This window comes from Scyliorhinus torazame, chromosome 31 (genome assembly GCF_047496885.1).
Source record: "Scyliorhinus torazame isolate Kashiwa2021f chromosome 31, sScyTor2.1, whole genome shotgun sequence".
In the NCBI taxonomy this organism is placed as follows: domain Eukaryota; kingdom Metazoa; phylum Chordata; class Chondrichthyes; order Carcharhiniformes; family Scyliorhinidae; genus Scyliorhinus; species Scyliorhinus torazame.
Genome location: NC_092737.1, coordinates 12,490,924 through 12,513,393, shown reverse-complemented (window position 1 = coordinate 12,513,393; position 22,470 = coordinate 12,490,924). Strand labels below are relative to the sequence as shown.

The 22,470-nt window shown below is 55.4% G+C and overlaps 1 protein-coding gene across 1 annotated transcript in view; it reads left to right on the top strand.

Moving 5' to 3' along the window:
- Window positions 1-22,470, top strand: part of trappc14 (trafficking protein particle complex subunit 14) — a 61,601-nt gene that overhangs the window by 38,922 nt on the left and 209 nt on the right. The window contains exons 2-4 of the mRNA XM_072493150.1: window positions 5,666-5,761; window positions 19,980-20,109; window positions 21,678-21,764. Of these exons, the coding sequence (XP_072349251.1) occupies window positions 5,669-5,761; window positions 19,980-20,109; window positions 21,678-21,764 (310 nt within the window). The 5' untranslated portion in view covers window positions 5,666-5,668. The remainder of the gene's footprint in view (window positions 1-5,665; window positions 5,762-19,979; window positions 20,110-21,677; window positions 21,765-22,470) is intronic.

Here is a 22,470-nt window from a genome sequence, read left to right as displayed (position 1 = left end):
GGCCACGATTAAACCGGTTTCCACTGCCCAATCATGTGTTCCCAAACCCATCGTTATGTTTTTTTCCTCATGCGGCCCCTGATTCTTTAAAACCGTAAGACATAGGAGCAGAATTAGGCCATTCGGCCCATCGAGTCTGCTCCACCATTCAATCATGGCTGAAATTTTTCTCATCCCCATTCTCCTGCCTTCTCCCCATAACCCCTGATCCCCTTATTAATCAAGAACCTCTCTATCGCTGTCTTCAAGACACCCAGTGATTTGGCCTCCACAGCCTTCTGCAGCAAAGAGGCCCACATATTGGGGCAGCACGGTAGCATTGTGGATAGCACAATTGCTTCACAGCTCCAGGGTCCCAGGTTCGATTCCCCGCTGGGTCACTGTCTGTGTGGAGTCTGCACGTTCTCCCCGTGTCTGCGTGGGTTTCCTCCGGGTGCTCCGGTTTCCTCCCACAGTCCAAAGATGTGCAGGTTAGGTGGATTGGCCGCGATAAATTGCCCTTAGTGACCAAAAAGGTTAGGAGGGGTTATTAGGATAGGATGGAAGTGAGGGCTTCAGTGGGTCGGTGCAGACTCGATGGGTCGAATGGACTCCTGCACTCTAATGTTCTATACCTTTATCCTTGAGCAGGTTGTCAATAATCAGGGGGCATAGATTTATTTTGTGAAATGGAACACAATTCATGGCCAACTCGTAGAACCTTGTTGGTCTCTTCGAATCAGTATTAGTGGTGCAAGGAGTGAGGGAAGTCTGAGGGAGAATGGGGGAGATTTTTTTTTGATTTGAAGAAACCAGGTGACCGAAAAAGGTTGAAAGAACTGGGAAAATGGTCTGGTATTACCCCCAGAAAACTGTGAAAGGATTTGAGTAACGCACATGAATGAGAGTGCGCGATACGCTGGTTAATTACACACTATCCAGGAGGACACGTGAGGTGGCGCCTTGCGTACCGGGCTGACGTCCTCTATAGGAAAGGATAGAAAGAGAAAGGAGTGGTTTAGATCCAGGCAGAAGGTTGGGAGTCAAAAGGCATTGCGAAGTACAGTTCGGGATAGGAAGACAGCCAAGTAGGGACTTCGGAAACCCATCCGTCTGGTCCTGGCAATGATTGAAGGCAAAGCGGAGGTTGGAAGCGGGAGGTGGAATATCGGATGGGTGGATGACATTTTGAGATGTGGGCCAAGGGAAGCTTGAAGAAGCAAGACGATGCTGACGGCCTCGTGAAGGCCATGGTGACAACCAACAAAGATTCTGTCGGAGAAGGGAAGCAGGGCATTCATCCACCTCAAATCTGTTCCATCGTTCAGTGAGCTCAGGGCCGATCTGTATCGGAACTCCATTCACTCGCCTTCGCTCCACATCCTCCTCGCTCAGAGGCCAGGTTACTGACCGAGCGAGCACCCGTTGCTGTTTGTGCGAGTTCCGCACTTCATGTGGGGAAGGATCTGCCTCTATTGTTAAGGGTTTGTTTGCCTGCCCAAGCTCCCCACACCCCCCAACAGTGGGAAAGGATTCTATCTAATCGATTCTTTTCAAAGTCCTCCCCAGTCGGGTTGCCCTGGGGAATATGAGCCTATTTGATGGAATCGTTCCTCGCGATCTAAACCTTGGAGCCCTGATTTCAGGCCTGCATCGCTGCACTTCCTCCAAGGCCTCGCCAAGGAGCAGAACCCAGAACTGTACACAGCCAAAATAAAATTGTATTTATATAGCGTCTTTAACAACCACCAGACATCGCAAAGCAGTTTGCAGCCAATGAAATACTTTCTGAAGTCACTGTCGTCGTGGAGACAGCGATAATGTCATCTTTGTGATGTTGACTGAGGAACATGTATTGGCCAGGACCCCAGGGTTAAGCTCCCCTGCTCTTGGTCAAAATAGTACCTGTGGATCTTTTTTTTTTTAATAAACAATTTTGTTGAGGTATTTTTTGGCATTGTAAACAATTTCAGATAACAGAAATGTGCAAACATCAATATAAAACGAATACTTCAATCAAACCATACTGCACATGCCCTAGACACTACCCGCCTATTTATCCCTCCTACTCTACTCTAATCCGCCCCCCCCAGCTGACGCTCACTCTCCCGCGAAGAAGTCGATGAATGGTTGCCACCTACGGGCGAACCCCAGTACAGATCCCCTCAAGGCGAACTTAATTTTTTCCATACCCAGACAACTTGACATGTCCGAAAGCCATAGTTCGGTCTTCGGGGGTTTTGAGTCCCTCCAGGCCGGCAGTATTCGCCGCCGGGCTATCAGGGAAGCAAAGGCCAAAACATCGGCCTCTTTCTCCCCCTGGACTCCCGGGTCCTCCGACACCCCGAAAATTGCCACCCCTGGACTCATCACCACCCTTGTTTTCAGCACCCGTGACATGACCCCCGCAAATCCCTCTCAGTACCCCCTAAGCTTAGGACATGCCCAAAACATGTGAACGTGGTTCGCTGGTCCTCTAGCGCACTTGTCCTCTACCCCGAAGAATTTGCTCATCCGAGCTACTGTCATGTGGGCCCGGTGTACGACCTCAAATTGAATCAGGCCGAGCCTGGCACATGTTACGGTTGAATTTACCCTACTCGGGGCTTCCGCCCACAGCCCGTCCTCCATCTCCCCGCCAAACCCCTCCTCCCATTTGTGTTCCAGTTCCTCCGTCTGGGACTCTTCCCCCTTCATGAGCACAATGTAGATATCCGAGACTCTACCCTCTCCTCCTTCTCTAGAGACTATTCTGTCCTCGATCCCTATTGGTGGGAGGCGTGGGAAGGATGGGACCTGTCGGCGTACAAAGTCCCGCATCTGTAAGTACCGAAAGTCATTTCCCCTTACCAGACCAAATTTCTCCTCCAAGCCCCTCAAACTCGCAAAGCTCCCCTCCAGGAACATATCGCCCACCCTCCCCACTCCCACCCACCGCCATGTTCGAAACACTCCATCCATGTTCCCGGGGGCGAATCGATGGTTATCACATAACCCCCCTACCTCTGGATCTTTTTCATCCACCAACAGTGCAGCACTCCCTCAGTGTTACACTGTCGGGCTCCCTGGGTTTCTGAGCTCAAGTGGCCCGGTGTTTAGCACTGCTGCCTTCACAGCGCCAGAGCCCCGGGTTCAATTCTGGCCTCGGATCACTGTCTGTGTGGAGTCTGCACCTTCTCCCCGTGTCTGCGTGGGTTTCCTCCCGGGTGCTCCGGTTCCCTCCCACAGTCCGAAGATGTGCGGGTTCGTTGGGGTTACGGGGATAGCTTGTGGCTCTGGCAAGGTGCTCTTTAAGAGGGTCAGTGCGGGCCTAAGGGCCTCCTGCACTGTAGGAACTCTGGTGGGCGTCACTGGCAAGGGCATTTGTTGCCCATCTCTTTTTCCCCTTGAACTGGGTGGCTTGCTTGCAAGGCCATTGAAGAGAGCCAGTCAAGAGCCAGCCACATTGCTGTGGGTCTGGCCTGGAGCCACGTGTAGGCTAGACCAATCGGCACCCTTTTCTGATGCAGTGTACAATGTCGCTCCCTTTGAAATTTGGCTTTCTTGGATCTGTTCCGATGAGCGCAAGATCGCTTGGTTGGCATGCCTCTCTCTTTAGCAATAAACAAAACTTTGCAGGGCTCTTGAGGCAAGTGGGGGGAGGTAGATGGGGCTAATTGGATAGATCTTTCAAATGGGCTGGTGGAGAAGCGATGGCCAGAATGGCCTCTTGGCTTCCATCCTTCTGAGAGTTGCCATGTTGCGAAGCCATTTTGATCACCGGCAGGCTGAGGGAGCACTGTTTGAGCCCACAATTAAACGAGAAGGACGGTGCCTAAGCCGCAGATTCCTTTATCGCGTCTGCTCACGCAGGTTAATTTATAGTCTGGATGACGAGGGAGGAGAGATGCGGATGGTACATTAGCTGGATTCCTGACTCTGTAGCCATCCTCCCCTAATTACCTCCCAAGGGCAGGCTACGTTTTGTCAGCATTATCTCGGTGCCTCAGATCGCTGTTGCAGCTCTCAGCATTTCTCTCGTGAGACCGGCTCGTCTATAATCTGATCGCATTCTGTTGATGGAGCCAGAGGGCTGGCAGCGTAATGGGCTTCTCCTTTTTATAAAACGTCCCCGGGGAGAGCCTCGCTCCTACAGTGGCAGTCAATTTGCCTTGCCTTGCAGTTCTACGGCAATATTTGTACGTCGGCAACAACTGTGAAGGTCTATTGATGGGTGAATCCCAGGAGTCAGTGCCGTTTGTAATGTGGGACAACTATATCTTGGAGCCTTCCTAGTGTGCCTCGCTCCGATAGTGGCCAATTCTAGAAACCTAAAGCATAGCGATAGTGAAACAGCCGTAATATTAACACAAAATGGGAGATTGTTAATGAGAGAAACACAATGTAGGTGATGAAACATCGAATAAGTGATAATTTCCCCGCCTGCTTGTATGTCTGCCCAATTGCGGGTTTTTATACATTTTGGGTGATTCCTGACGTCGCCCATATTGGCATCAAATCCACGTATTTGATTTCTGGGACTCGTTTTCTTCCCGTTACTCCAGCGTTTCGCTTCCCTGCTTCTGGCAGAGCTGGGAGAGCTGTTTCCTCCCTAGCTACCAAGCCCCCAACTGCCTTGGGCCCGGTTTAAAACCAAACTCAAAAATTCTTTCCAGCCTGAAGGTGGCCCCTGGTTGCTAAGCAACAGCCCAGTCCTTCTCTAAGCTCTGTTTGCTTTTCACATCGTAAACACACTAATGACAATACAGACACCGTTTGAAATGAAACCAACCCCATCCCATACATGCAAATACCTTTGTTTAACGTGAATCAAACTAAAATTTTAACCCTTTTTTTAACGCACGCTACACTAAATTGACTTAAAATCTATGTCTTATTTCTATTATCCAACCATACAAAAATGGATTACTTCAAAACGACCGCTGCTTCCTGACAGTGTTAGCTCTGGATAGAAGGAGAAATCCTGCCGTGGGAGTACGAATGGGCAAGACAGGGCCTCAATTTAAAGTGCCCTCCAAAGGACGGTCACTCAGTAACACAGCCCTGGAGTTGAGGTTTTGTGTCTGCTATCGGGTGCTGCTGTGGGACCCGTGTCCAGTACGGGACCTTCCTAATCAGGTGCTTCGTTTGCCTGTGACGTGAATTGTCGGCGTCCTGACGTTTTGAAAGGTGCCACAGAAAACCAGGTCTGCCTTGGTCGACGGCCGTCACTGAACTTGCTGAGTTTTATGACGACCGCATCTAGGGGAACATGCATAGAATCATAGAATGCTAAAGCACAAAGGCCATTCGGCCTATAATCCTTGTGCTAGCTCTATGCTATGATAGAGCTATTCAAATAACCCCACTGATCTGTTCTACCTTCTTAGTCCTGTAAAGTTTTCCACCTCAGAATATTGCTGAAAAGAGAGACATGTTTTCGTCTCGTACACATCAGGACAAAGGCCAGAATGCCAAATTTCAAACTCACCTAAATTGTTGGGATTGTTTGAAATTTGGCATTCTTGCATTTGTCCTGAGTGCAAGGTGAAAAAGCCTGGTCAAAATGTCTCCCTTTTAGGCAACATTCAAATTCTGTTCGACCAAACAACATTAGAATGTGTTTTAAAGATGCTGTTGCCGTGGTACGCAACAGGACCCATGCCCCAAACCTGGTATCTCATTGTTTCTGTTTCTTGTTCTCCAGGCTATGGTGGAGGAGCCGATCGTTTCCAACGATGAAGTCATTTTCCCCCTTTCAGTGGCTCTGGACAAGCTCCCGGTTGGAACAGTAAAGGCGAAGGTGAGAGACTTTGACTATTACGTGACCACGCATCAGGCGCCGTTCAGAGACCGCCCCACTTGTGGAAGACGTGCTAGTGTCCCGTATGCAGGCCTCAGCAAAGTATCTTTCCACTGCTGAGGGGCTGATTGCAGGCTGGATCCCTCCGGGTTGGTTGGTTGCCATTTCCTTGACTCCAACCTTGTCTCCCGCTGAAGGTGTGTTTTCTTTCCGGGGTGCAATTCTTTCCTGTTGTCCAACCAAATGGCCTGTGGTCGAGGGAATTGACAGTTCAGCCTGTTTCTAATTGCAGAGTGTCTGTGGGCTCTGACCAGGTGGGCAGTAGACTTGTCGAGTCGCAAGGTTCAGGTTCCATTCCCAGCTGCCTCACCCAAGGTCTCGGGTTCGATTCCCGGCTTGGGTCGCTGTCTGTGCGGAGTCTGCACGTTCTCCCCGTGTCTGCATGGGTTTCCTCCGGGTGCTCCGGTTTCTTCCCACAGTCCAAAGACATGCAGGTGAGGTGGATTGGACATGCTAAATTTGCCGCTTAATGTCCAGAGATGTGTAGGTTAGGTTAAGGGGTTATTGGGCTAGGGCGGGGGAGTGGGCTTGGGTGGAGCGCTCTTTCGGAGGATCGGTGCAGATTCGATGGGCCGAATGGCCTCCTTCACTGTAGGGATTCTGTGATTCTATAACTGGAGCACAAAAGCTGGTCCTGAGGGAGTGCCACACTGCCAGGGGTGCCCTCTTTCAGGTGGGACGTTAAACTGCATCGGGTGGATGTGAAAGATTCCATGGCCCCCATTTCGAAGAAGCGCAGGGGAATTATCGCCAGTGTCATAGCAAATACATATCCCTCACTCAACATTACAACAAAAACACAGATTATCTAATCATTATCGCATTTTACTTGGTGCGAGCTTCTGTGCACAAGTTGGCTGACAGATTTCTTACTTTAAAAAAAAAATTTAGAGTACCCAATTCATTTTTTCCAATTAAGGGGCAATTTAGCGTGGCCAATCCACCGACCCTGCGCATCTTTGGGTTGTGGGGGCGAAACCCACGCAGACACGGGGAGAATGTGCAAACTCCACACGGACAGTGACCCAGAGCCGGGATCGAACCTGGCACCTCGGCGTCGAGAGGCAGCAGTGCTCGCCACAGATTCCTTCCTTTAAGACAGCGATTACACTTCCAAAGAGCCTCATTGGTTGCAAAGTACTGAGGAATGTCCTGAGGTTGTCTGACTGCAGGAATGTTTGTCGAACTCTGTGCAATAACGGTTAATTACACCTTGGTATTAATTACGGTCTGAGTCGTTAATTATTTTAAAAACATTTCGAGTACCCAATTATTTTTTTTCCAATTAAGGGGCAATTTAGCACGGCCAATCCACCTACCCTGCACATCTTTGCGTTGTGGGGGTGAGACCCACGCAGACACGGGGAGAATGTGCAAACCCCACATGGACAGTGACCCAGAGCCGGGATTGAACCTGGGACCTCGTCGATGTGATGCATCAGTGCTAACCACTGTGCCGCCCTGAGTTGATTATTGTTGAGGGATTTTGTTTCCTCTCCTGTGATCAGTCCTTTTAAAATGGATGCAATTCGCCGATTTAGATTTCATTTATTACCATGTGTACCGAGGTACAGTGAAAAGTATTGTTCTGTGTACAGTCCAGACAGATCGTTCCATACATGATCAAACATAGGACATACGGTACACAGTGTATATAGACAGACATCGGGTGAAGCATACGGAGTGTGGTACTACTCAGTAGAGAAGATGTGTGGAGAGATCAGATCAGTCCATAAGGTCATTTAGGACTCTGGTGACAGCGGGGAAGAAGCTGTTTTTGAGTCTGTTCGTGCGTGTTCTCAGACTTCTGTATCTCCTGCCCGATGGAAGAGGTTGGAAGAGTGAGTAAGCCGGGTGGGAGGGGATCTTTGATTATGCTGCCCGCTTTCCCCAGGCAGCGGGAGGTGTAGATGGAGTCAATGGATGGGAGGCGGGTTTGTGAGATGGACTGGGCGGTGTTCACGACTCTCTGATGTTCCTGGCGGTCTTGGGCAGAGCAGTTACCATACCAGGCTGTGATGCAGCCCGATAGGATGCTTTCTATGGTGCATCTGTAAAAGTTGGTAAGAGTTAATGTGGACATGCCGAATTTCCTTAGTTTCCTGAGGAAGTATAGGCGCTGTTGTGCTTTCTTGGTCATCGAGTCGACGTGGGTGGACCAGGACAGACTGTTGGTGATGTGCACACCTAGGACACTTCGTACAGCACAGAATTTATTTGAATAGATAATTTGAGATGAAACTGTGACAGCTACACAAAGCAGGAGACGGCAGTAACAGCAGGAGAAATGAAAGAGGAGGCCAGGAATACGCGTACAAGTAGAACAGTGTCAAGGGCTGTGAACAGAGCAACAAAAGTTAGAGGACAGCAATGCCTCCGAGAGAGCGAGAGGAGATAACAATCTCTCGCCCTCCCTCATCCCGCCCTCCCTCATCCCGCCCTCCCTCATCCCGCCCTCCCTCATCCCGCCCTCCCTCATCCCGCCCTCCCTCATCCCGCCCTCCCTCATCCCGCCCTCCCTCATCCCGCCCTCCCTCATCCCGCCCTCCCTCATCCCGCCCTCCCTCATCCCGCCCTCCCTCATCCCGCCCTCCCTCATATACTGGTATGGTTTCTCTGTATCTCTGCTGTTCGCTTCAGCCGCTCCCACTGCCACATATTCCCCACTCCTGAATTCCCAATTGGAATTCTTGAGCACTGTCCAATATTAACAGCCTCTAATTACGCTCTTCCCCACGCGAGGAAATATTCTCTCTCTATCCACTCTGCCAAAACATTTTGTCATTTTAAATACTTCTATTTGGCCACTCCCACAGCCTCCTTTCATCAGATTAGAGATGCAGCTTGTCGATTCTTCCCTGATGTATATTTATGGGATCATCTGTGTAAATCTCCTCTGCATCCTCTGCAGCACGGTAGCATTGTGGATAGCACAATTGCTTCACAGCTCCAGGGTCCCAGGTTCGATTCCCGGCTTGGGTCACTGTCTGTGCGGAGTCTGCACACCCTCCCCGTGTGAGCGTGGGTTTCCTCCGGGTGCTCCGGTTTCCTCCCCCAGTCCAAAGATGTGCAGGTTAGGTGGATTGGCCGTGATAAATTGCCCTTAGTGTCCAAAATTGCCCTTAGTGTTGGGTGGGGTTACTGGGTTATGGGGATAGGGTGGAGGTGTGGGCTTGGGTCGGGTGCTCTTTCCAAGAGCCGGTGCAGACTCGATGGGCCGAATGGCCTCCTTCACTATAAATTCTATGATAATCTATGATTTATCTAGGACAAAGGTTCAGCACAACATCGTGGGCCGAAGGGCCTGTTCTGTGCTGTATCTTTCTATGTTCTATGATATAATTTCCCTATTTATCAATTATTTTATTAAATTTGTTGATGGGATGTGGGCGTCGCTGGCCGGGCCTAACCCCTGAGGGCATTTGAAAGTCAGCCACATTCCTGGGGATCTGGAGTCGCGTGTACGCCAGACCAGGACATGAATGGAACCAGATCGGTTTTTACTTTATTCAATTATAGTTTGACAATCGACAATGGTTTCATGGTCATCATTAGACTTTTTAAGTCCAGATTTATTTATTAAATTCAAATGTCACCAACAGCCCTGGTGGGATTCGAACCTGCGTATCCAGAGCATTGCCCCGGGTCTCTGGATTGCTAATCCTGTGACAATACCACTACGTCACTGCCTCCCACTGCAAATCAGTCTAGGAATAATGCAGAGTACGAGATGCTTCCTCCCAGGTTGAATAACTTTGCTGACCCTTGCCGCCCGGGTCTCCCATGCAGAATGACCGCGTCCCTTCACGCGAGGAATTTGTCCGGGCTAAAAGGCTGGGAACAGACGAAGCCTGTGTGGAATTTAAGGAAAGTAGGAAGGAACTTAAGCAAGGAGTCAGGAGGGCTAGAAGGGGTCATGAAAAGTCATTGGCAAATAGGGTTAAGGAAAATCCCAAGGCTTTTTACACGTACATAAAAAGCAAGAGGGTAGCCAGGGAAAGGGTTGGCCCACTGAAGGATAGGCAAGGGAATCTATGTGTGGAGCCAGAGGAAATGGGCGAGATGCTAAATGAATACTTTGCATCAGTATTCACCAAAGAGAAGGAATTGGTGGATGTTGAGTCTGGAGAATGGTGTGTAGATAGCCTGGGTCACATTGAGATCCAAAAAGGTGACGTGTTGGGCGTCTTGAAAAATATTAAGGTAGATAAGTCCCCAGGGCCTCATGGGATCTACCCCAGAATACTGAAGGAGGCTAGAGAGGAAATTGCTGAGGCCTTGACAGAAATCTTTGGATCCTCACTGTCTTCAGGTGATGTCCCGGAGGACTGGAGAATAGCCAATGTTGTTCCTCTGTTTAAGAAGGGTAGCAAGGATGATCCAGGAAACTATAGGCCGGAGAGCCTTGTGTCAGTGGTAGGGAAATTACTGGAGAGTATTCTTCGAAACAGGATCTATTCCCATTTTGAAGTAAATGGACGTATTAGTGAGAGGCAGCATGGTTTTGTGAAGGGGAGGTCGTGTCTCACTAACTTGATAGAGTTTTTCGAGGAGGTCACAAAGATGATTGATGCAGGTAGGGCAGTGGATGTTGTCTATATGGACTTCAGTAAGGCCTTTGACAAGGTCCCTCATGGTAGACTAGTACAAAAGGTTAAGTCACATGGAATCAGGGGTGAGCTGGCAAGGTGGATACAGAACTGGCTAGGTCATAGAAGGCAGAGAGTAGCAATGGAAGGATGCCTTTCTAATTGGATGGCTGTGACTAGTGGTGTTCCGCAGGGATCAGTGCTGGGACCTTTGATGTTTGTAGTATATATAAATGATTTGGAGGAAAATGTAACTGGTCTGATTAGTAAGTTTGCAGACGACACAAAGGTTGGTGGAATTGCGGATAGCAATGAGGACTGTCAGAGGATACAGAAGGATTTAGATTGTTTGGAGACTTGGGCGGAGAGATGGCAGATGGAGTTTAATCCGGACAAATGTGAGGTAATGCATTTTGGAAGGTCTAATGCAGGTAGGGAATATACAGTGAATGGTAGAACCCTCGAGTATTGAAAGTCAGAGAGATCTAGGTGTACAGGTCCACAGGTCACTGAAAGGGGCAACACAGGTGGAGAAGGTAGTCAAGAAGGCATACGGCATGCTTGCCTTCATTGGCCGGGGCATTGAGTATAAGAATTGGCAAGTCATGTTGCAGCTGTATAGAACCTTAGTTAGGCCACACTTGGAGTATAGTGTTCAATTCTGATCGCCACACTACCAGAAGGATGTGGAGGCTTTAGAGAGGGTGCAGAAGAGATTTACCAGAATGTTGCCTGGTACGGAGGGCATTAGCTATGAGGAGCGGTTGAATAAACTCGGTTTGTTCTCACTGGAACGACAGGTTGAGGGGCGACCTGATAGAGGTCTACAAAATTATGAGGGGCATAGACAGAGTGGATAGTCAGAGGCTTTTCCCCAGGGTAGAGGGGTCAATTACTAGGGGGCATAGGTTTAAGGTGCGAGGGGCAAGGTTTAGAGGAGATGTGCGAGGGAAGTTTTTTTACGCAGAGGGTAGTGGGTGCCTGGAACTCGCTACCGGAGGAGGTGGTGGAAGCAGGGACGATAGTGACATTTAAGGGGCATCTTGACAAATACATGAATAGGATGGGAATAGAGGAATACGGACCCAGGAAATGTAGAAGATTGTAGTTTAGTCGGGCAGCATGGTTGGCACGGGCTTGGAGGGCCGAAGGGCCTGCTCCTGAGCTGTACTTTTCTCTGTTCTTTGTTCTTTGAACCCGTGAATCTCACCAATGTAGAATTCTAAGAGATGAAGTCAGGCTTGCCGGCAGCGGAGATCTCGTTGAGACTCCGCTTCCTGCTGCTTTCATGGCTGAAGAGCTCCTGGCAGCTGGGTAGCACACGTGGCTAGCACTGTGGCTTCACAGCGCCAGGATCCCAGGTTCGATTCCCCGCTGGGTCACTGTCTGTGCGGAGTCTGCACGTTCTCCCCCGTGTCTGCGTGGGTTTCCTCCGGGTGCTCCGGTTTCCTCCCCAGTCCAAAGACGTGCAGGTTAGGTGGATTGGCCGTGCTAAATTGCCCTTCGTCTCCAAAAAGGTTAGGAGGGGTTATGGGGATAGGGTGGAAGTGAGGGCTTAAGTGGGCCGGTGCGGACTCGATGGGCCAAGTGGTCTCCTTCTGCACTGTATCTTCTATGTATCTATGTAGCTGTTGCCATTGGCTGATGATACACTGAATGGACGCCGCAGATTGAAGGGCTTTGGACAAGAGATACAGGGGTCAGGAGGGTGGGGGGCGGGGGTTCGGCCATGGGAGGAAAAGCTTCAATTACTCAGCGAGTGACGATGAGCTTGAACGCGCGGGTGTTGGAAGAGGAGGCGATGAATGATTTCCAAAGGAAATTGGATGAGCGTTTGAGGGATACGGGTAGAGTTGGACTGACTGGATTGTTCCACAGAGAGCCAGCAGGCACCCGGTGGGCCAAATGGCCTCCTTTTGTGCCATAATGATTCTAACCCTGGTGCCGTTGAATAATCAGCTCCTCGCCTTGGGTCGCCCACACTCCAGGGGGGAGTCCTGGAGCTGCCAGAGTTGGAAGATAATCTCTGGGCGCTCTGAGCGAAAAAGCGCAAGGACGTTGATAAATGTTTTAACGGGGTTGTTTGGGTATTTGTGGGAGGTGGGAACGTGGCTTGGCTGGTCTGGCTGCGAGGTTACATGACGAAGCCTCCGGAAACGTCCAGCCTGGAGTTGGCAACATAGCTCACCCTGTGCGGTGTGGGGAGCTCGTCTGAAAACAGACGTCTTTCCAGTAACCCCCGCGGGGATTGGAGTGGGAAAGTCAAATAACCTGCACGACCCAAGGTCAAACAGTCCTATTTTAGGAGCAGGCAGGAACTGCGGGAAGGCTTCGTAAATCAGTGTTTTGTGTCCCTTCCCGGAATGTTCTCCTTGAGGTCAGCTGGTAAAGCAGAGAGGGATTGAAGCTGGGATGGTGACTGTCTGACCTACCGCTGACTTCCTTGTGGAAGCTGGTTCACTTTCTCAAACCGGTTAAGGGTGAACTCGCAGATCGGCAGCACGGCCTCCAGACACCTCAAGAGTGCTTTATAGCCAATCAAGCACTTTTAGTCATTGTTGTAACGTAGGAAACTCGGGAGCCGATTTGCGCACAGTAAGATCCCACCAGCAGCAACGGGGGGGGTAATGACCAGCTTTTTGTTTTGTTTTTTGCACCGTGTTTTAATGGGGGTCACTGGGTGAGCTCCTCTGCTTATCTTCAAAATGGCGGCCGCCGGAACATCCCTGCTCGTCGGGAAGGGCAGGCAGGGGGCGGGGCCTCGGATTAATGTCGCATCCGATTAATGACGGCCCCTCTGGCAGTGCAGCACGCACTCGGTGCCGCGCTGGGAGCATCCGTCTCGGTTTCGCGCTGGAGACTCGAACTGGCCTCGAACCCGCAGCCGCCTGACTCCGAGCCGCGGCTGGCGACGTTAACAAACGCACCAGCTGAGCTTTCTCATTTCATAACGAGGCTTTCCTGTCGATTACCCCCCCCCCCCCCCCCCCGAGGGATGGTGGGATTTTTGGAATGACTCGGGGCGGCGGGCCACTAAGCAGGCCACAGCACCCTGCTTTGCCTTTGCTAATCCGGCCACTCGAAGGTGTGCACTGCACAGCAGGAGGAGGGGAGTCCGAAACTGGCTTCATTGGAGAGAGATTTGTCCATCTGCGGGAATCATGTCGCAGTACTGTCGTTGGGCCAGTAATGGAGAACCGGGGAATCCCAATAGCTGGCGGAATTTAAATTCAATTCATAAAACGTGGAATTGAAAACCAGACTCCGTCATGGTGATTGTCAAACTCCCATCGATTGTGGTTAAAAACCCACCTGGCTCACTCATGTCCCCTTTAGGGAAGGAAATCTGCCGTCCTTACCCCGGTCTGGCCTACATGTGACTCCAGACCCCACGGCTGGTTGAGTCCTAACTGCCCCTCTGAAAAGGCCGATCGAGACAGTCCATTCAAGGGCAATTAGGGATGGGTAATAAATGCTCGCTCCGCGACACCCACACCCCCCATGAAAGAATTTTTTTTTTAAAACCACACTGGACAGCTGGAATGTCACTGGTTCTCCCGGACATGATGGCCGAAGAGCCGTATGTCACTCTGGTGGCCTGGTGCCTGTGCACTGAGCAGCAATAGTGTGAAATGTCCCGTGTGAAGCTGCTGTGCGCAGTTACATCGCTCTGTTCAGCTCGGTCCGACGACTTGTTCCACCATGGTCACCATGGTCACCATCGTCTCGCCTCCATGATGTCCCATTTCCTCACCTCTGCCTCATTTCACCCCATGGCCTCGCTGCTGTTTCTGTATTGACAAAACGTTAGGACCAACGTTTATCAGGAGTGGAACGCCACTAAACACGTGGCTACATGTTAATGCTGCCAACACTGAGCTCCTCACTTCACTGCCTCTCACTCCATCCTCCCTCTCTCCCTCCTCCCTCTCTCCACCCTCCCTCCCTCTCTCTCCACCTCCTCCCTCTCTCTTCCACCCTCCCTCCCTCTCTCTTCCACCTCCCTCCCTCTCTCTTCACCATCCCTCCCTCTCTCTTCCACCCTCCCTCCCTCTCTCTCCACACCTCCCTCCCTCTCTCTTCCACCCTCCCTCCCTCTCTCTTCCACCCTCCCCTCCCTCTCTCTTCCACCCTCCCTCCCTCTCTCTTCCACCCTCCCTCCCTCTCTCTTCCACCCTCCCTCCTCTCTCTTCCACCCTCCTCCCTCTCTCTTCCACCCCCCTCCCTCTCTCTCCACCCTCCCTCTCTCTTCCACTCTCCCTCTCTCTTCCACTCTCCCTCTCTCTTCCACCCTCCCTCTCTCTTCCACTCTCCCTCTTTCTTCCACCCTCCCTCTCTCTTCCACCCTCCCTCCCCCTCTTTCCACCCTCCCTCCCTCTCTCTTCCACCCTCCCTCCCTCTCTCTTCCACCCAACCCTCCCTCTCTCTTCACCCACCCTCCCTCTCTCTTCCACCCACCCTCCCTCTCTCTTCCACCCTCCCTCCCTCTCTCTTCCACCCTCCCTCCCTCTCTCTTCCACCCTCCCTCCCTCTCTCTTCCACCCTCCCTCCCTCTCTCTTCCACCCTCCCTCCCTCTCTCTTCCACCCTCCCTCCCTCTCTCTTCCACCCTCCCTCCCTCTCTCTTCCACCCTCCCTCCTCTCTCTTCCACCCTCCCCTCTCTTCCACTCCCCTCTCTCTTCACTCCCTCTCTCTTCCACTCTCCCTCTCTCTTCCACCCCCCTCTCTCTCCACCTCCTCTCTCTTCCACCCTCCCTCTCTCTTCCACCCTCCTCCCCCTCTTCCACCCTCCCTCCCCCTCTTCCACCCTCCCCTCCCCCTCTTCCACCCTCCCTCCCCCTCTTCCACCCTCCCCTCCCCCTCTTCCACCCTCCCTCCCCCTCTTCCACCCTCCCTCCCCCTCTTCCACCCTCCCTCCCCCTCTTCCACCCTCCCTCCCCCTCTTCCACCCTCCTCCCCCCTCTTCCACCCTCCCTCCCCCTCCCACCTCCACCCCCTCTCACCCTCCCCCCCCTCTTCCACCCTCCTCCCCCTCTTCCACCCCTCCCTCCCCCTCTCACCCTCCAACCTCCCCCTCTTCCACCCCCCTCCCTCCCCCCTCCACCCCCCTCCCTCCCCCCTCTTCCACCCTCCCTCCCTCCCCCCTCTTCCACCCCCCTCCCCTCCCCCTCTTCCACCCTCCCCCCCCCCTCCACCCTCCCCCCCCCCTCCACCCTCCCTCCCCCACTTCCAACCTCCCCCCCACTCCCCCTCCCCCCCACCTACCACCCCTCCCCCCCCTCTCCACCCTCCCTCCCCCTCTTCACCCTCCCTCCCCCACTTCCACCCTCCCTCCCCCTCTTCCACCCCCCCCTCCCCCCTTCCCACCCTCCACCCCTCTCCACCCACCCTCCCCCCTCCCACCCTCCCTCCCTCTCCACCCTCCCTCCCTCTCTCCACCCTCCCCCCTCTCCCACCTCCCCCCCTCTCCACCCTCCCCCCTCTCTCACCCACCCTCCCCTCTCTTCCACCCTCCCTCCCCTCTCTCTCCACCCTCCCTCCCTCTCTCTCCACCCTCCCTCCCCCTCTTCCAACCCCTCCCTCCCTCTCTCTTCCACCCTCCCTCCCTCTCTCTTCCACCCTCCCTCCCCTCTCTCTTCCACCCTCCCTCCCTCTCTCTTCCACCCTCCCTCCCTCTCTCTTCCACCCTCCCTCCCTCTCTCTTCCACCCTCCCTCCCCCTCTCCACCCTCCCAACCCCCCCTTCACCCTCCCTCACCCCTCTTCCACCCACCTCCCCCTCTTCACCCTCCCCTCCCCCTCTTCCACCCTCCCCCACCCACTTCCACCCTCCCTCCCCTCTCCACCCTCCTCCCCCTCTTCCACCCTCCCCCCACCCCCTTCCACCCTCCCACCCCCCACTCCACCCTCCCTCCCCCTCTTCCACCCTCCTCCCCCTCTTCCACCCTCCCTCCCCCTCTTCCACCCTCCCTCCCCCTCTTCCAACCACCACCCCCCTCCACCCTCCCTCCCCCTCACCACCCTCCCTCCCCACCTTCCACCCCTCCCACCCCCTCTCCACCCTCCCTCCCCCCTCTTCCCAACCCTCCCTCCCCCTCTTCCCACCCACCCCCCCCTCTTCCACCCTCCCTCCCACACATCCACCCTCCCTCCCCACTCAACCCAACCCCCACTCCCACCCTCCACCCTCTTCCACCCACACCCCCCTCCAACCCCCCACCCACACTCCCACCCACCCCTCCCTCTCTTCACCCTCCCTCCCTCTCTCTTCCACCCTCCCTCCCTCTCTTCCACCCTCCCTCCCTCTCTCTTCCACCCACCCTCCCTCTCTCTTCCACCCACCCTCCCTCTCTCTTCCACCCACCCTCCCTCCTCTTCCACCCTCCTCCATCTCTCTTCCACCCTCCCTCTCTCTCTTCAACCCTCCCTCCCTCTCTCTTCCACCCTCCTCCCTCTCTCTTCCACCCTCCCTCCCTCTCTCTTCCACCCTCCTCCCTCTCTCTTCCACCCTCCCTCCCTCTCTCTCCACCCTCCCTCCCTCTCTTCCACCCTCCCTCCCTCTCTCTTCCACCCTCCCTCCCTCTCTCTTCCACCCTCCCTCCCTCTCTCTTCCACCCACCCTCCCCCTCCTCCACCCTCCCTCCTCTCTCTTCCACCCTCCCTCCCTCTCTCTTCCACCCTCCCTCCCTCTCTCTTCCCACCCTCCCTCCCTCTCTCTTCCACCTCCCTCCCTCTCTCTTCCACCCTCCCTCCCTCTCTCTTCCACCCTCCCTCCCTCTCTCTTCCACCCTCCCTCCCTCTCTCTCCACCCTCCCTCCCTCTTCACCCCCCTCTCTTCCACCCTCCCTCTCTCTCCACCCTCCCTCTCTCTTCCACCCTCCCCACCCCACCCCCCTCCCCCACTCCACCCCCCACCCACCTCTTCCACCCTCCCTCCCCTCTCACCCTCCCTCCCCACTCCACCCTCCCACCCCCCTCCACACCCCCCTCCCCCCTTCCACCCCCCCTCCCCCACCCACCCCCCTCCCCCTCCACAACCCCCCCCTCCTCCACCCTCCCACCCCCTCTCCACCCCCCACCCCCCCACCACCCCCCACCCCCCCTCCACCCCCCTCCCCCCTCCACCCTCCCTCCCCCTCTCCACCCTCCCTCCCCCTCTCCACCCCCCACCCCTCCCAACCTCCCACCCCACTTCCACCCACCCACCTCCCTCTTCCACCCTCCCTCCCCTCTCTCCACCCTCCCTCCCTCTCTCTTCCACCCTCCCTCCCTCTCTCTTCCACCTCCCCTCCCTCTCTCTTCCACCCTCCCTCCCTCCTCTTCCACCCCCTCCCTCCTCTCACCCTCCACACCCACCCCCACCCCCCCCCACCTTCCACCCTCCCTCCCTCTCTCACCCTCCCTCCCCTCTCTCTTCACCCTCCCTCCCTCTCTCCACCCTCCCTCCCTCTCTCTTCACCCTCCCTCCCTCTCTCTTCCACCCTCCCTCCCCTCTCTTCCACCCTCCCTCCCACTCTCTTCCACCCTCCCTCCCTCTCCTTCCACCCTCCCCTCCCTCCCCTCTCCCACCCTCCCTCCCCCCTCTTCCCACCCTCCCTCCCCCTCCCCACCACCCTCCCCCCTCTCCCACCTCCCTCCCCCCTCTCCCACCCTCCCTACCTCCCTCTCCCCCTCCCTCTCACCCTCCCCCCCCTCTCCCACCCTCCCTCCCCTCCCACCCTCCCACTCTCTTCCACCCTCCCTCCCTCTCTTCCACCCTCCCTCCCTCCCTCTCTCCTTCCACCTCCCTCTCTCTCCCACCCTCCACCCTCCCTCTCTCTTCCACCCTCCTCCCTCCCCCTCTTCCACCCTCCCTCCCTCCCCCTCTCTTCCACCCTCCCTCCCTCCCTCTCTTCCACCTCCCTCCTCTCTCTTCCACCCTCCCTCCCTCCTCTCTTCACCCTCCCTCCCTCCCTCCCTCCTCTCTCTTCCACCCTCCCTCACTCCCTGCCTCCCTCTCTCTTCCACCCTCCTCCCTCCCTCCCTCCCTCCTCCCTCCCTCCCTCTCCCTCTCTCCCTCCTCTCTCCCTCCCTCTTCCCTCCCTCCCTCTCTCCCTCTCTCCCTCTCTCCCTCTCTCCCTCCCTCCCTCTCTCCCTCTCTCCCTCTCTCCCTCTCCCTCCTCCCTCCCTCCCTCCCTCCCTCCTCTCCTCCCTCCCTCTCTCCCTCTCTCCTCCCTCTCTCCCTCCCTCCCTCTCTCTTCCACCCTCCTTCCCTCCCTCCTCTCTCTTCCACCCTCCCTCCCTCCCTCTCTCTTCCACCCTCCCTCCTCCCTCTCTCTTCCACCCTCCCTCCCTCCCTCTCTCTTCCACCTCCCTCCTCCCTCTCTCTTCCACCCTCCCTCCCTCACCCCTCCCCTCTCTTCCGCCCCTCCCTCCCCCTCTCGCCCCTCCCTCCCCCTCTCGCCCCTCCCTCCCCTCTCGCCCCCTCCCTCCCCCTCTCGCCCCCTCCTCCCCCTCTCGCCCCCTCCCTCCCCCTCTCGCCCCCTCCCTCCCCCTCTCGCCCCTCCCTCCCCCTCTCGCCCCTCCCCTCCCCCTCTCGCCCCTCCCTCCCCCTCTCGCCCCTCCCTCCCCCTCTCGCCCCTCCCTCCCCCTCTCGCCCCTCCCTCCCCCTCTCGCCCCTCCCTCCCCCTCTCGCCCCTCCCTCCCCCTCTCGCCCCTCCCTCCCCCTCTCGCCCCTCCCTCCCCCTCTCGCCCCTCCCTCCCCCTCTCGCCCCTCCCTCCCCCTCTCGCCCCTCCCTCCCCCTCTCGCCCCTCCCTCCCCCTCTCGCCCCTCCCTCCCCCTCTCGCCCCTCCCTCCCCCTCTCGCCCCTCCCTCCCCTCTCGCCCCTCCCTCCCCCTCTCGCCCCTCCCTCCCCCTCTCGCCCCTCCCTCCCCCTCTCGCCCCTCCCTCCCCCTCTCGCCCCTCCCTCCCCCTCTCGCCCCTCCTCCCCCTCTCGCCCCTCCCTCCCCCTCTCGCCCCCTCCCTCCCCCTCTCGCCCCTCCCTCCCCTCTCGCCCCTCCCTCCCCCTCTCGCCCCTCCCTCCCCCTCTCGCCCCTCCCTCCCCCTCTCGCCCCTCCCCTCCCCCTCTCGCCCCTCCCTCCCCTCTCGCCCCTCCCTCCCCCCTCTCGCCCCTCCCTCCCCCCTCTCGCCCCTCCCTCCCCCTCTCGCCCCTCCCTCCCCCCTCTCGCCCCTCCCTCCCCCTCTCGCCCCTCCCTCCCCCTCTCGCCCCTCCCTCCCCCTCTCGCCCCTCCCTCCCCCTCTCGCCCCTCCCTCCCCCCTCTCGCCCTCCCTCCCCCTCTCGCCCCTCCCTCCCCCTCCTCGCCCCTCCCTCCCTCCCTCGTCCCTCCCTCCCTCCCTCGTCCCTCCCTCGCCCCTCCCTCGTCCCTACCCTCGCCCCTCCCTCGCCCCTCCCTCGCCCCTCCCTCGCCCCTCCCTCGCCCCTCCCTCGTCCCTCCCCTCCCTCGCCCCTCCTCGCTTTTTCCTTTTCCTTTCCTACCCTCCAGCCTCTTCCGAACTCTGGTATCCTGACTGAGCCGTCTGTTGAATTGCAGATCATTGTGACTGTGTGGAAACAGGATCAGGAGAAAGCTGAAGTCCGGGAGCACGGTTACCTGACCATCCTCCAGAACCGCAATCCCTCCCAAATCTTCCGAGAAGATCAAAACACCTTTAAAGCCCAAGGTATGTGAACAGCGGCGAGTGTGACCACTGCAGGGAGAGTCCGGAATGTTCCAGACTCTCAGCAGGAGATTAAAGCCGGGTATGTTTGCAAAAGTATCTAGGGCAGTGCAAATGGAATGATTTTTTTTGTTCTTGATCCTAATCGACATTAAACGTGTCTGTGCTGAGAAATGGAAACACTTGCACGGTTGTGCGCTGGTTGTGAGACTGTTGTGGGTCCGTGTAGGGAACCCGTGCGCGGTCCCGGGTGCATCGAGGGTGAATCCCGGCCATCATCCTTCTTTTGAGCTCCTCAAAGGAATAGGAAAGGGTTAAGGAGAGGGTGTTGGAAGAGCTCTCTCATTGTCGTGCTTATCCCTGAGCTGAGCTGCAGATCCCGTGTCCCTTCCGCCGCCTATTCCCACCTCCATCCCTGTCTCGGCCCAACTGCTCACTGATGCCGTCATGCACGCTTTTCTTACCTGCAGCCTCCGTGTTTCCTCTGATCTCTAAGCTCACATCCCAACCTCCCATCCTCCAGAAAATCAGCCCATCTAAAGCCCTGTCGCCGGCACCCCAACTTGCACCAAACCCCGATCGACACTCTTCACTGACCGTCATTGGCTCCCGGTCCAGCAACAGGTGGATGTGTAAATTCCCCGGTTTTCAAATCCCTCGCCCGCCCCTCAATCTTTGTCACCCTCCTCCCGTTCTACAATCCTCTGAGATTGGTGAGGGAGGAGGCAGATGTATGTAAAGCTGGGCTCTGTGAATAAATCCAGTATTTGCTTTTCCCAATTAAGGGGCAATTTAGTGTGGCCAATCTGGCACGTGGGGGTGAGACCCACGTAGACACGGGGAGAATGTGCAAACTCCACACGGACAGTGACACGGGGCCGGGATCGAACCCGGGTCCTCAGTGCCATGAGGCAGCAGTGCTAACCCAGTGCGCCACCCTGAATCCAGTATTAAGTGAAAAGATTGGTGCCTGCCTTTCCTGCTGCTCCACCTGGCTTCGCAAAGAGTTGGCGTTCTTGAACCCTCAATCTGGAGAGTTGGCGGAAGGCAATTCAGTTTTTATGGGAAGGGGTTTTGGACCGGACGAGAGATTGGCAGGATCATGGTGTGGGAGTAAGCTCGATCCGTCTTGCAACGGGCTAGTACAGGCGCAATGGGCCGAGTGGCCCCCTGCTGCCCTGTGAGATTCTAAATCCCCAGACCCGTTTAAATAGCGTTGTCAGAAATGAGTTTTTTCCTCAGGAGAGCTGAATACAATTGAAAGGGAGTTTGGATGCAAAGAAAAGATGATTGCCTGTGATTAGATAAAGTGTGCGGGTTTGGTTGGGGGGGGGGGGGGTCTCGACAGGCGGATTAAGCTATACGACATGCCTGATGCACAGTTCTGCTGACGTAAGTGGAGCCGGGTATCTGGCGGAGCGAATGTCTGCTTGTCTTGTGTCTCTGTCCAAGTTCGGGGTTTACCCAACCCTCTCCTGTATTTTTTGATTCTGTGCTAATAGTCGTTTGTCCTTTGTTTTAATGCCTCTTGTACCCTCCATCCCCCCCCCCCCCCCCCCGACTCTCCTCAGTGAGTACTTTGCTGACAGTGCTACCACCTCCAACAGTCAAGTGTCGACAGCTCAACGTGTCGGGGAAACAGCTAACCGTTATTAAAGGTAATGGCGTTGATGCGCTTTGCGGCAATTTCAGGTTTCCCGAAACTTCCCCTTCAACATCGGCGGCGGGTCGCTCGCACTGTAAAAATCCGATTTCCGAGCAGGGGCATCATGTTGCGTGCTGCCAGTACTTGAACCTGTTTGAATCGCTCAATATTTCAATCTCCTCGTGCCCTCTGCAACTTTCTATCAGTCTCCTGGTTCCCGTGTTATAAATCTTCAAAGCGTAGACCAGTCAGAAATGAAATGAAATGAAAATCGCTTATTGAAGTTGCTTTGAAAGCCCCTAGTCGCCACATTCTGGCGCCTGTTCGGGGAGGCTGGTACGGGAATTGAACCGTGCTGCTGACCTGCCTTGGTCTGCTTTCAAAGCCAGCGATTTAGCCCTGTGCTAAACCAGCCCAAACAGGAAAGTTAAACCTGAGCTGTCATTTAATCTTACACCTGGAAAGACAGGCGCAGAATATCCAGCACAAAAACAAGCCATAGGTCCAGTGTCCCACTCTTCATCTCTCTCTCCCAGCGCCATAGTCCTTTCTCCATCGGGTGTTTATCCAGCTTTCCCTTAAAATGTTCACCTCAACCACTCCCTGTGGGAGCGACTTCCAGATTCACACCCGGTTAAAAATGGTTCCTGTGAATTCATTGTTGGGATTTGTACCCGACTGCCTTATCTTGGGGAGGTCTTGTTTTTTTTTTTCTTTCT